The 14,363-nt window shown below is 42.7% G+C and overlaps 1 protein-coding gene across 2 annotated transcripts in view; it reads left to right on the forward strand.

Annotated features, from left to right (window-relative positions):
• The window catches only part of COL5A1 (collagen type V alpha 1 chain), a 241,500-nt gene that overhangs the window by 132,308 nt on the left and 94,829 nt on the right, over positions 1-14,363 (forward strand). For both annotated transcript variants that reach the window (XM_007662135.4, XM_016226670.3), the window contains exons 12-19: positions 179-253; positions 1,807-1,899; positions 4,211-4,267; positions 5,489-5,542; positions 6,304-6,357; positions 9,131-9,184; positions 12,426-12,479; positions 13,253-13,306. In XM_007662135.4, the coding sequence (XP_007660325.1) occupies positions 179-253; positions 1,807-1,899; positions 4,211-4,267; positions 5,489-5,542; positions 6,304-6,357; positions 9,131-9,184; positions 12,426-12,479; positions 13,253-13,306 (495 nt within the window). The remainder of the gene's footprint in view (positions 1-178; positions 254-1,806; positions 1,900-4,210; positions 4,268-5,488; positions 5,543-6,303; positions 6,358-9,130; positions 9,185-12,425; positions 12,480-13,252; positions 13,307-14,363) is intronic.

Here is a 14,363-nt window from a genome sequence, read left to right on the forward strand (position 1 = left end):
TAACACAGTGCTCAAGCCTGCATGCATTGGCTGGGCCAGATTGATCTGGCTTTTAGAGATGTGGCCAGCCTCATGGAACACTCTGCTTGACCAAGGACGAGTGAGGCAAGCAACGTCAAAATCTCCCTGGAAGTGCAGGTTCTGTGACTCACTGTACTTTTCTCCTCTCTCCACCCAGGGTCCTCCTGGACGTCCAGGGCTTCCAGGAGCTGATGGTCTTCCAGGACCTCCAGGGACAATGCTTATGCTGCCTGTGAGTATCAGCATGGTTCATATTATTGCCTATTTATAGAGTCCAAGGGGCTTCGCAGGGGCGATGGGTTCCCATGAGGCAGGTCTCAGAGGGAAAATAGCCCAGTGTTAAACATGTTTGCCATTGGACCAAGAGGTTTGGTACTAACCTTCTCTCTGAGTTAACCAGGTTCCAAATGAGCGAGGAAGGGAGGGATAAGGGTAAGTGATTGCAGAAAGAAGCATACCCCAGCTGTTGATGGGATTTTGTGGGATCCATTTTGTTTTATCTCAGTATCCTTCACACATAATCATAAATATGGAGTCAAGGTGAGCAATCCATGGATCCTCCACTCTCCCACTCTCAGCAGGAGAATATTAGATTGGATGGACCATTGATCTGTCCTAGATTGTGGATAATGGTCTTATGTTCATCATGAGGCTTGGACAACTCTCAAGATTTGAAGAGAGGACTGCTAAATGCCCAGTCACTGTTGGTGACCTCTTGTTTCTCTGGGGGAATCCCAGACCCTGCCCCTTGGGATGAAAGGCCTAAGGTTTAAGGATCAGTTTTCCTACTCCAATTTGAGCAGAAGTGAGGGCTCAGTCTCTGGAAACTTGAGAATAGTGCACCCAGGGGAGAATCAAAAATAGAATTATAAGGCATTGGAGCATTTGAGAAGGTGTTGAATCCTGCTTATCAGAATCCCACCAGACCAACTACTGAAAAGTATCATTGACCACTCATCCAGGGTGACAGGGTGGCTACAGATAATAATAATGATGGCATTTGCTAGGTGCTTACTATGAGTCAAGCACTGTTCTAAATCCTGGGGTAGATACTAGCTAATTATGTTGGACACAGCCTCTGTCTCACATGGAGCTCACAGTCTTAATTCCCATTTTACAGATGAGGTAACTGAGGCCCAGGGAAGTTGTCACTTGCCCAAGGTCACACAGCAGAAAAGTGGCAAAGCCGCGATTAGAACCCAAGTCCTTCTGACCCCCATGCCTGTGCCATATTCACTAGACCATGTTGCATGCTGTGAGAGAATTGTGCAATAAAAGGAAGTGAAAACAATGTAGGGTGCTGCAAACTGCAAACCCACTTGTACCATAAAGGGCTCTCTGTGGGGTTTATACTGGGATTGGCATCCAGAGCAACCTTGCCAGGGTATTTTGCCATATGGTTTACTCAAGGTACCTACACATGAGGTCTTTTGAAACATCAGCTGAGCATTGTACAAGGCAATCAAGCCGATATTAATAGCAGTCAACAGCTTGCCAACCAACTCTGCAAGCCTGCCCTTTCCACTTGCAAAGCATCAGAGCCTGATTGGTCCCACTTGTGACTCTTCCTTAAGGGCCTGGCTGTGACTCTGGTGACATGTTTTTGGTTCCCCAAGGGTGTTTGGATTGATTGATATTGGAAAGGAACACTTTAATAGGAGCTTAAGCCCCCAGAGGCAGGCATGGCTATTGTAGTATTTCACTAGTGACCTTAGGTGGAAGGGGTGAAACCATTTCCTTAACTATCAGGTCCCCAAATAATGTTATGCCTTATATCTTTTTCAGTTCCGATTTGGAGGTGGAGGTGATGGGGGCTCCAAGGGACCCCTTGTTTCAGCTCAGGAATCTCAAGCCCAAGCTATCCTGCAGCAGGCCAGGGTGAGTATGGGTGCTGGAGATACAGGTTGCCAGGGGAAAAGGGGAAAGATGGATTGATATTCAACATGGAACACCAATGTGCTGAGTTTTGCTCATATGGCAGAAGGCTCAAGGTGCTCCAGTTCTCTGTCTTGGAGAAAGTAAATGCTTCTCCTGCACTGTTGGACTGCCAGAGGATAGATGGAAGGAGTCTCTGAACTACTTTGAGGTCAGTTTCTCTTCATCCATCACGGAATTACAAGAAGGCCTTTAGGTGCATGTGACCTTTCAGACAGCCCAGGAAACCAATGGAAGTTTTCCCAGCAGCTCCAAGTCTGCCTGCAAAAGATGCAAACCCTGTTTCCCAAAAAAAGAAATTAAAATAAAAGCAATTTCATCAAAATTCACAAATGGAGCCATGTGGTAAGTTCTCCTCTTCATGTAGAGAGGAAAAAGATCTAAATAGATAATCTGGCTTTCTGCCAGAGTCCAGTTTACTCTGTGATCTCTTTAAAAGGGAAGAAATTCCCTCATGAAGAATGCAGACTAAGTAATGAGTTACCCATCTGATCCAGGTACCAGTTTTTCATTGCCTTTCCCATTCCTGCCACCCAGAATCAAAGAATGGGAAGGGACTTCAGGAGGCCATCTACACTATCCCACTGCTTCCAGGAAAAACTCCCTATCTGCCATCTCTGAGGACCATAGTCACAGACTTTGGCAGAATTAAATATGACACAACATCCTTCTTATCTCTCTCTTCCCCACCCTCCCTTCCCCCAACCCCACACACATCTTTCAAATTTCATAAATAAATCAGAAAAGCAAAAAAAATTGCTGAAAAAGACTTAAAATTTGGAAGTCTCACCAATCCACGATCTCATATTCCCAATTTTTCCTCTGTCATCATCCTAAATCTGGTGCCTACGGGTACCCTAATGCCTTCTGCACTATTCCTTAGACATATGACTCTCAGGCCGAGAGAATATTTGTTGTGTCCCTGAAGGAAAGTCACTGAACTAAGAGCATGGATAAAGATCTTAAATCAAGGCACATCACTCAACCCACTGTCTGGACCTTTTTTTGAAAGGATTCACAAACTGACCTCAACAAACCTCGGCAATGAAGAGATCTTTTCTATCAGAAACCAAGTCATTTTTCAAAGTATTCTTTAGGATATTGTTATTATTCATTTAGGAATAACAGTAAATCTGCTTTGTCTTGTTTTTAAGCAGTTAACTTTTTTCCTAACATCACTTCACCTGGCACAGCTGACTGGCAGTCGAGCCTTTTCCAGTGTCTTCAGAAATTACATAGGGAAGAGACAAAAATAGGAAGATAATGAAAGGGAAGAGATGTCAAGGCATCAAATCCTTTAACTTTCTGGGCTGAAAGGATGTATCCCAGAGGAGTTGAGTCCTAAAAGTAGATTTTGTTTTCCTTATTATTCTTGCCTCAATTAGCTAATTGCATTTTTAATTGATGCATTTCCAGATTGCTGATTGCTCATGATAAGAGCAAACACTGCCCCAGTGGGTGATAATTCAGAGCCGCTCCTTTAATGGGATATCGTAAAGAAGATTCTAAATAATCCAGTGTTTGTGCAATATTTATGTCAGGGAGAGCACAGCTCAGAGTAGGTGTTAATTACTAGATGCATGGCTAATTACAGGACATTTCAAGCCTCAAATAGTTGCTATGGAACAAATTGTCCAAAGGATGTGTTATATAGCACACGGTAAATCCTATTACCTATGAAGAAGCTTATTGACTTGATGCTGGCAATATGGGTTTTTAATCTGTGTGTTTTTTTTAATTAAGTTGAATAAGTTTTGTGTTGTCTCTACACTGACCATACCATATTTGCTAGTGTATGAGCTGCCCTTTAAATGTCAGTTTTAGTGTTGACTCACATCTGTAGCCAGTACGTAACTGAAATGAGGGTGATACAGTGTCCATGTAGTTTATTTGTAGTAGCTATTCCTGCACACATGAACACAGATCTGCAGATTCAGCAGTAATTCCTATGTAGTTGTAATTCCCTATGTAGTATTTTTGTGTGATTTTTTAAAGGATTTTATCCCCTTAATTCACTCTTTCTCTAGACTGTAAGCTCTCTGTGGGCAGGGAATGTGTCTGTTTTATTGTTGTGTTGTACTCTCCCAAGCCATTAATACAGTGCCCTGCACACAGCAAGCGCTCAATAAATACGAGTGATTGAGTGATGAGATAAAAGGTGAAGGTACTAGGGAGCTGGGGCTGCAAGCAATCAGAAGCAGTCGAGGCATTCTTCACTCCCGTCTTTGATAACATTTGCCTCTTTCTCTTGCAGTTGGCACTAAGGGGACCAGCAGGCCCAATGGGACTTACTGGAAGGCCAGGGCCTGTGGTAAGTAGGTGGAAGAGCATCGCAATTTCTCCCAACTGGATATTTCCCCACTGCCTTTGGGGTTCATTAAATCGACTGGATGGATTCCATGAGACCTGAGTTGCTCTCTTGTCAATACTTTGTTACTTAATACTGAGCAACAACGATGTCTAATTCAATACTCTCTAGTGTCACTAGATCAGTCCTTATGCTGTTTCGTATTAAATATTTATTGAATATACACAGGTTGGAAAGAAGAAAAATATTTACTATTTCCCAACATCCCTGAAAAAGCCATTCCTACTAACAAATCTAAGATTATGAATATTTCTCTCAGATTACATTTTATTGTGTACTTGGTTCCAAATAACTACACTACCTAGAATTGGCACTGTTTTTTATGCTTGGATAAGCTGCTGAGGTGTGAAGTGCTCTGAAGCAATGGGCTATGAGTGCTTTTGGGGAAAATATGAGTCTAATTCCAGCCTAAGTCCTACACTCTTGACTCACCCCACATTAAGAAAGTCTTACAAAATATGATGTGCTTTTGACCATTACTGGGTGCTTCCAAACATTTCATTGCACATTTTTCAGACAGACACACGCAACTGGGAGAAATCTCCCTAGTTCCCTAATAGCATTCTAACCAAAATGGGTAATGAAAGCAAGTATATTGAGTGTTTTTGCAATATGCAAGAGGTTGCTAAATTTGAAGTGGAGGATTTTGCTATCCCTGAGTCCATTCACTAAAACAGACAGTGGGTGGCAAATGGGTTTAGATTTTGTTTGTGAGCAATTCCACCTCTTCTGACATTCCCAACCTTGTAGGGTTTACTTGATTCGTTCTTCCTTGCAGCATATTTTGCAAGCTTTTCTGGGAGCTGCTGGAAGGAACCTCATTGCTGTGCCCTGATGGGCATTTATTTTTTTTAACCCTTTCCAAGTTAATTCAAGAAACTGAGAGGTCTAACTCCTGTTAAATTTTTTGGTTCTCCCAGTGTGTAAAATCACATATACTTGGTGGCGAATAGAAAATGAAACATAAGCAGGCCTAGATCTCCACTAGGATTTGCTTTGAGATCTTTATCTCACATTGTTCCTCTTTTCTACTCTACCGAGTGGAGGAATCAGGATACTTGTGTTTAAAATCGCACACTTCCCAATTTATACCTCTTTTTTGTCAAGGCTTCTTTCAATACAGCCTAATATCTCTAACATTTAAACTAAAATGTATTTCTTTAGGGTCCACCTGGCAGTGGAGGATTGAAGGGAGAGTCAGGTGATATGGGACCTCAGGTATGTATGGAAAACCCTTTGACCTTTAGAATATATGCCTGTCTGCTCCAGTTAAAATGGAGCTCCTTGGAAATGTGTCTAGCCAGTCTATTTGCTCTCCCAAGCAGTTAGTATAATATGCTGCACACAGTAAATGCTTAATAAATACCATTGGTTGCTTGATTGTTATGACTGACTAGTGTTCTCTGGAGGGAGATGAGATACTGATGTACTTTATGCAAAACTTGAGAAGCGGCGTGGCTTAGTGGAAAGAACACGGGCTGGGGGGTCAGAGGGCGTAGGTTCTAATCCCAGCTCTGCCACTTGTCTGCTGTGTGACCTTGGGCATGTCACTTAACTTCTCTGTGTCTGCTATCTCATCTGGAAAATGGGGATTAAGACTGTGAGTCCCTCCTTGTGTCAACCCTAGTGCTTAGAACAAGCTTTGCACATAGTAAGCGCTTAAATATTATTATTATTATTATTAATAATAATAAAACTGGAAGCATCTTTAAAAAAAATTCCTTTTTCTTCTGGAACAAGTGATTTTAAATAGTTAGTATGCATTTCTTAGCTTCTTGCTCTTCAAAGTGCAGTAGAAGAGCCCCTTTCCTTTTGCTCCCTGATTCTGAACCCAAGAGTAGTGTTGAAATCCCATGAAATGACCTCTGCCTTAACCGTTCCCTGCAGATGTCAATGGGTGGAAGGGATCCTTTTCTCGAAGAAGGTGGATATTTAATTGAATATCTTTGTTTCTCTTTCCCTCTTCTGACTCATGGCAGGGACCCCGGGGTGTCCAGGGCCCACCTGGTCCTACAGGAAAACCTGGGAGAAGGGTAAGTGGTGCCTTGATCTTTTTTATGCGTTTGAATGAGCATGACATTGGATGGGTGATTTACCAAGTCCCCGGTGCTTGGAAGAGTAGATTTGTCAGGGAAATCCAGAGCCCAGCTAGGCCACAGCCAACCTCATCCAAGATAGCTGAAGCAGTCTACGTGGCAACCATGGAAAAGTTCTTCCACCATCTGGGGGGGAGTGGCAGGGCTATTTCAAAACCTCTCTATATTTTAATCCTGGATCCCTCCATTGCCTGGCAGAAATTCTCTGGCATGACACTTATTAGATCAGCCCTGCCAACTCCACTTTTCCTCCATCGGGCCCTTGCCATAAGCATCTGAAAGAGTGAGGGCTGTACTGGAAGTAAAAAACAAATTCTAGCTGGAACGCCACTCCCCCGTCAGTCCGGTAGAGAGAGGACTTTCTGGGGAGGGGGAGGGTGGCAGTGACGACAACAGTGGTGTTGAGCGGGGAGACTTTCTGGGGGTAGGTGGCGGTGGCCATCAGCCACTGAAGGAGACACTAAGTCTGCAGCCCAGGGCCTCCTGAGAGGGTAAAATGGGAGAGGCGGCACTGTGGCTACTGGTGACCAAAGAGGCAATTGGGGAAGGGGACAGGGATGGACTGCAAAGTTTCCCTCCAACCAGGCACTTTGTGGGTGGGGGCCTAATCCTGCCACCTCTCCTCTCCCCCACCACCCTAAAGCATTGGTTCTAAGACTTTTTCTTATACCAGAGCTGAGCTTCAACCAGTTCTGGCTTACTTCCAGCACTGACTCAGTGTCCCAATTTGGGGGGACAAATCAATATTGGTGTCCTTATCCCCCAGCTCCAGTTTGACCCCAAAATGGTGTCCCTTAAAGAGGAACAATTTGGGAAATCCAGCAATTTCCCGGATTCCTCTACTGCCCAATATAGTTCCACTATTGATTGAATGTGGCCTAGTAGAAAGAGCACAGGCCTGGGAGTCAAAGGACCTATTCTAATCCCAGCTCTGCCATGTGTCTGCAGTGTGATCTTAGTCACGTCACTTAACTTCTCTGTGCCTCAGTTTCGTCATCTGCAAGAAGGGGATTATTACCTCTTGTCTCTCCTACTTAGGCTGTAAGCTCCAAATTAAACCTGATCGCCTTGTATTTACGCCCTGCTTAGTACAGTGCCTGACATGTAGTAAGTGCTTAACAAAAAATATAATTATTATTATTACTGTCCCTCGTCTCATTTAATGGTGCTGAAGATTGGGCTTAGATTGTGATTCATTCATTTTTTTTCTACATGCTAATGGTTTTCAAACAAAGCATTCAAATTAATGAGAAGCAACATGACCTAATGAATATGGCACGGGCCCGGGAGACAGAAGGACTTGGTTCAAATCCAGGCTTTGCCACTTGTCTGCTGTGCGACCTTCAGCAAGCCACTTAACTTCTCTGTATTTCCATTATCTCATCTGTAAAATGGGGATTAAGTTGTGAGGTCCATGTGGGACATGAACTACATCCAACCTGATTATCTTGTATCCACTACAGCACTTAGAACAGTGCCTAGCATATAGTAGGCACTTAACAAATACTATTAGAATAAAAAAGAAAGTTATACACATTTAAGCAAAATAATAAAGCACCACCCCTGAGATTTCCTGGAAAAAATACATCAATGATTTCAAAGCATTAAAAGATAGAAAGTATATTTCTGTGATGTGGATCTAACTATATTGACTTTGTGGACTTAAAAAAAGAATTAACAAATAACCTGTGATTTCCAACGGCTAGTCAGTTTCACAATTTTGAGGAGGAAACTATATTTTTGGTAATTATTTCACCTGCTGGTAATATTTCACCTGCTGACAGTAACTCCCTTCTCCTTTAAGAGGAATGCAAACTAAACAAATGATGTAAACTTTTTTCATACAAACACCTGAAAATTTCCAAGGGCCAGAGTCATGCTGTGAAATTGTGACCTTTGGTTACTAATTTCACTTGATTTCCAAGAGTAATAACCAAGGGAAAACCAGATGTTTCACCTGAATTGCTCTTAAATTCCGGAGACACATCTTTGAATTTAGCAACTGAGCTCTGTGTCTTAGCCATCTTTTGGAGACAATCTTTGCAACTTCTAATAGTCTTTTTGAAACCCTCTGAGCATAAGATCCTCCACTTTCATTCATTCATTTAAACATTTATTGAGCACTTACTGTGTGCAAAGCACTGTACTAAGCGCTTGGGAGAGTACAGTACAACAACAGACACATTCCCTGCCCACAATGAGCTCACAGTCTAGAGAGGCCCTAAGCTTCCCCAATATATCACACTTGAGTTCCTTTTCCTCTGTTTTAATTTCTTCCATCTTGTCTCCATTTTAGAAAGGCATACCTTAGGTTGCCTAGTTTCAGATCAGAATAGTTTCTGTCTTAATGGAAAAAGGACAAAATTAATGTTTTAACTCATTTGATTTGGTGAGTGTTTTAACACTCACCCTTTAAACACATATCATTATTTTTTCACTGTTTCCTCTGGTCAATCAATCACCAAATCCCAGCAGTCCATTTTTTAATTCAGTCCCCCATTGCTTTCATTTATAGCTTCCAGTGGCAATTCAAGTAAGGTTTTGTGGTACTCATAGATGATAACAAGTATTCATACTTTACCACAGGAAAGGCTCCCACATCCGGTGGGTTTCATCTTGAATGCCCCCGAGGCAACTTCAAACCCTGGTCAGGTGCTTGAATGGGTTTTATCTCTCCTTCACATTTGACTCTTTCCCCTCTCTTTTCTAGGGACGGGCTGGAAGTGATGGTGCCAGGGGGATGCCCGGCCAGACTGGTCCCAAGGTAGGTCTTGAATTTATTTCTGCTGCTGTAGCTATTAGATCTGCTCTGCATACAGTAAGTGTTCAGTAAATGCCATTGATTGAAGAGGACATACGAGAAGGGGCTAGGAATTAAGAGTCTGTCTCCCTGCCTGGGTTTCTCCATTAGATGTAGCTATTGGGAAGCAAAATACATTAGGTAGGCTCTTTTTAATCAACAGTAATAGTTGGAGAGAGTTTTTTTCCCCAAGGATGTTGACAAACCAGATAACACTATAGTTCAAAAAATCTGCGCTCTTCAAGTGGACAAAGAGCATGAGTGCTTTAGGATTCCCAACTAGGAAATACCGACATGAATGAACACCTGAAAATGCTCTAGAAATAACAGGAAACACCTCCTTTGCTAGAAAAAGCACCAGAAAGTCCACAAGCGATGGGTGAATTTTAGCTTATTTGAGTGTACCTAGGTCTGCCCCCTTCAGAGGCTCAGGCTATTGATTCAAGAAGCACCTACAAAGTAGTTGTCTTTCTCTTCACTTTCTCCCCTTGCCAAAATCTCCACTGCCCACTCTTTACCAGGACCCTTTTTTGCTGTTACACTGAGAGTGGTTGATTGGGCAGCAGTGGGACCAGAGCTACCAGGAGAAGAATAGTCCTGGGCCCTACTTCATCTGAGTTAGTTTTACTGTTCATCAGATGCCCCTAGAATCCTGAAGATGAGGCCAGGTCTTTGGTGTCTAGACTCTTACATAGTGTTCCATTCATAGTATAAGGGAAGAGCTGCAGCGTGAGATGTGGTATGGCCTAATGGATAGAGTACGGGACAGGGAGTCAGAAAGACTTGGGTTCCAATCCTGCTTCTGCCACTTGTCTGCTGTGTGATCTTGGGCAAGTCACTTAACTTCTTTGTGCTTCAGTTACCTCATCTGAAAATGGGGTTTAAGACTGTGAGCCCCATGTGGGACATGGACTTATCTAACCTGATTAGCCTGCATCTATCCCAGTACTTAATCTAGTGTCTGGCACATACTAAGCACTTAACAAAAACCACACACACACACACAAGCACACACAAAAAAACTGTAGGTGTTCTGATTTGATTGCAGAACTGAATAAGGAGAGTTTAAAGTGCTGTATTACATAGGCACTTAAATCTAGAATAATTTAGCTGTTTTCTCTGCCCGGGAAAGATCTTGCAAATCATTTATGAGATAAATGGCTTACTCAAAGTCAACCTGCCTAAAGAGGACTTCCAGGAAGGAAGAGGAGACAAGCCCCATCTGAGCAGAAAGTAGCTAATTCTGTTCTAGGACTCGGAGACTCCAGGTACTTTCAATCCAAAGTTTCTAGGCACAAGTATTATATAAAAGCAATGTCAATTGCTTTCAATCTCCTACGTTCTTGAAGATAATCTGGAGATAGCTGTGCCATACTTCATCAGAAATGGTATTTATTGAGCATTTACTATGTGCAGAGCACTCTACTAAGCACCTGGGAAATTACAATACATCAGACTTGGTAGACTCATTCCCTGCCCACAACAATACCTCTGTGATGCTTTCCAGGAAATGAGAGGTGGAACTAATGGTCTATCCAATAGAATCTGGGACATTTTCAGTCTTCAGTATGCCCTATGCATCTGCTTCATTGATTTGGAAGGAACTTTTATTCCTGGAAAGAGATTCTGTTGTGCGTTTGAAGGTACTGTTAGACCGACACAAGCACCAGAGTCTTCACTGTCCAGATCCATCAATCACAAGTATTTAATCACAAGTCCTAGGGGAGTGTCTCCTCTTTGTGGAAAGCGTGCTATGATTAGCCATAGAAACCTGATTTCCAGGATTGACTATTAATTGATGCACCACTCTGAAGAACTTTCTACTGGCTCAGAGTAAATCTCCCTATCATAGTAGAATGATTTATTTGAATGTCTCCCCTTGTAGACTGTAAGCTCCTGATGGGCAAAGAATGTCTACCAACTCTGTTGTATTGTACTCTCCCAAGCATTTAGTGTAGTGTACATAGTCAGAACTCAATAAATGCCACTGAAAGATTAATAGATTACTAGAATAATTTCCAAGGGAAAGGAGGCTAGCAGTGCCAAATTATGGACAGGGCAACACCGGGCTATTAAAAAAATAGTGCTCCTCACAGAACACTAGAAAGTTGCTTGAATGTTTTATTGAAAAGCTTGGTGAGCTATTCACCCAAAGGGAATATCGCTGATTAAGGGCAGCAGTGAATGTTAGTGGAAAGAGTACAGGGGTGGGAGTCAGGAAACATGGGGTTGTAGCTCAGCTTTGTTGCTCACTTACTGTACAAACTTTAGCAAGCCACATAAATACACTGCGCTCCACTTCCATACCTGTAAAATGGGACTAATAAACCCTGTCCCGCCCTTGCCTCACATGATTGGAATGAGGGTGACGTTATAATTGATGTGGAAATACTAATGGAAATGAAAAGGCACCATATATAGACGGGAGGGTTATCATCTTGAGGGTGTCCTAGGTGGTCCTCATCCAGGAGGTTTACTTACGTCTAGAATTTGAGACTATGAACCAAAGTCAAATGTGGAAAATGGCAATCTATGCAGAGTTTATGGTGCAAGACTAAACTTTGGACTCCTGATTTTACCCATATAGCAGGGTGCAAACAAGCATCAGTGTTGCTGTCTGTGTAGCAGATGAGCATCACCCTCACCCCTGGCCCTGAGTACTATCAACACCGTGTATGTGAAGACTTTGCCAAGCACAGTAGCTCTGAAAGGAGTGACCCCCCAGGCAGAGCTGGGAGGAAGTAGGAAGTCATCTGCCCAAACCCTGAGCCCCACAATTTACCAAGACTTCCAGGATAGGTAGTAGTGTCTTTTTCTCCTTAAAAATCTCTACAACTTCTGTTGGAAGCCTGTTCAATCACCATGACAGGTAAGAAGTATCGTCTTATGGCCAAGTGAATCCTCTTTTTCAATTTAATCAATTTCCTTTTGTCTGACTCTGGGTGGTGATGCAAGACAGCTGGATTGTCCGTCTTAACAAACCCTGAAGAGACATATATCTCCCCTCAGCTTTCTTTTCCAGAAAAATAATCGCCCTTCTCATCTTTCACCCTAAAAGGAGAATTGACCCAGTGTTTTGAAGAGAAGCATATGCATGCGTTTTGTAGTAGTAATCATTCTCAGAAAATGGATATCAATAAGAGGTAATTGAGTGGGTCAGGGTTGTTGAGGATCTGAGCTGACCACCTTTCTTTTCTCATCATAGGGTGACCGTGGTTTCGATGGGCTGGCCGGCTTGCCGGGTGAGAAGGGACACAGAGTAAGTTCTCAGGCCCAGTGGAGTGGCCATAATCAGATCTTGCTCATTCTCCTTGAGGCAATGGGCCCGCAATTCTGAACGGTTGTTATGAAGGGCAGAATCTCAGGGGAGCCAGGGCCTTGGTGACATCAGTTGAACTTGTAGAGCTGTGCTCGTTGGCAACAGTTACCCTGGAAGCACAGCCAGTCCCCAATCACAACAAAACTTACATTTTTTGGGCATTGTCAAACCTTGGCAGAAAGAAGTGGGTGAAAGTTCTGGAGAAATCAGCAGATTTGGGAAAGAGCAAATTAAAATTGCTTAGACCCCACTTTGACAGACACTCAACCAAGCACTCTAACTTCAGTCCTTGCTTTCATTTAGCATCTGTCCCACTCTGGGCCGGATCAAGAGACCAAACACAATCAGTGTTGTGGTCAGAATTTGTGTCTGGGTAAAGTCTGATAGGACATTGCAGTTTTATTGGGGTTGACTGGAATTTCCTCGAGATAACATTTTGAACTCTTTCAAGAGGAATCGTCACCTGCTGCAAGTCAGAGATGTGTATTTTGGTGGACAAAACTTTACCAACCTAGGCAGAGAAGCTTTCCATTGAGCACAGTTCATGTGGGGAATCTTAACTCAGGAAACAATTTGCCTGCTAAGGGAAAATACCTATTTATGATCTATTTGGAATCTTACAGGCCGGAAAAAGAGAGACTCTAAATGGACTACATATTCATTTCTTGGACACATTCCACAAACATTGACTGACTCTGACCTTGCTTTCCTAGGGCGATCCTGGGCCTTCAGGTCCACCAGGGCCCCCTGGAGATGATGGGGAAAGAGTAAGTTGCCTGTTTCCTCTCTGACTCCTCTGCCTTTTCAATTCTACCATGACCTTGATCAAGAAAGTTGAAGAAGAAAAATCAAATAGATGGGAAGTCAACTGTATTACATGAGTCAAGAAACAGAGTGAAGATCATCTTGTTCAAGGTTTTGAAGGGGTTCTTCAAAGAGCAAACAAATTTTGTTTTGAGACGCACCTAACAGGATACTTTTGAAATAGTTAAGGACTCATCAGCGGTGCTCCATTCACTTCATCGGTCCTGCCAAGGCGTGAAGTTTGGCAAGCAACTGGACAGGTTACTTGCTTGGCAGGGTTTGAATGGGATTGGCTGGTACCTCAAATGTAGGCAAAATGCATTTGTGTTTATGAATAAGAGTCCCAGATGGCACTGGAGCCAAAAGAGTACAACAGAAATGACTTGGCTTGACATCTAATATATCGCTTTAGGAAAGTGATACCTAGGTGAGTAGTTGCGTTTGGTCCTCAAAAATGATTCAGGCAGTAGGAGGACTGACTGAATTGGAAAAGCAAAAATCACAATACCTGTCACTTTCCTCCAAGAATAAGTGGGTGGATCGAAAAACAGAGAGCATATGATGAGTGGAGACTCTGATGGAGAGGAGTCTTTTTCTGGAGTACCTTAAAAGAGGCAGTTCAGTTATGTAGTAATATAAAATGTTCTTCACCAAAGTAAAGCATAAGACTGATGTTAAAAATAATGCTTGATTCCAGAAGTAGCTGAAAAGTTAAATCTGTAATTATTTCTCCCTGTATATAGAATTTGAGTACCCTGGGTTCCTAAGGCAATCAAGAAAGCCTACAAACAGCCAAGCCTACATTCTCTAAATATTGTAAAATATTTGCAACCTTCCAAAATGTCACAATGTAGGCTGGTGAGAAATTAGCAGCGATAAGAGACAAGGGTATGTGTGAGAATGAGCTGTACAGGGTAGAGGGAGGGGGTTTCTGGGTAACTATTCTGTAAGAACCATGTGCATCTTATCTGGTATTTGACAGGGTGGTTCAAACTCAACTCTAGGCATTGAGGCAACATT

This window comes from Ornithorhynchus anatinus, chromosome 4 (assembly GCF_004115215.2).
Source record: "Ornithorhynchus anatinus isolate Pmale09 chromosome 4, mOrnAna1.pri.v4, whole genome shotgun sequence".
Taxonomy (NCBI): Eukaryota; Metazoa; Chordata; class Mammalia; order Monotremata; family Ornithorhynchidae; genus Ornithorhynchus; species Ornithorhynchus anatinus.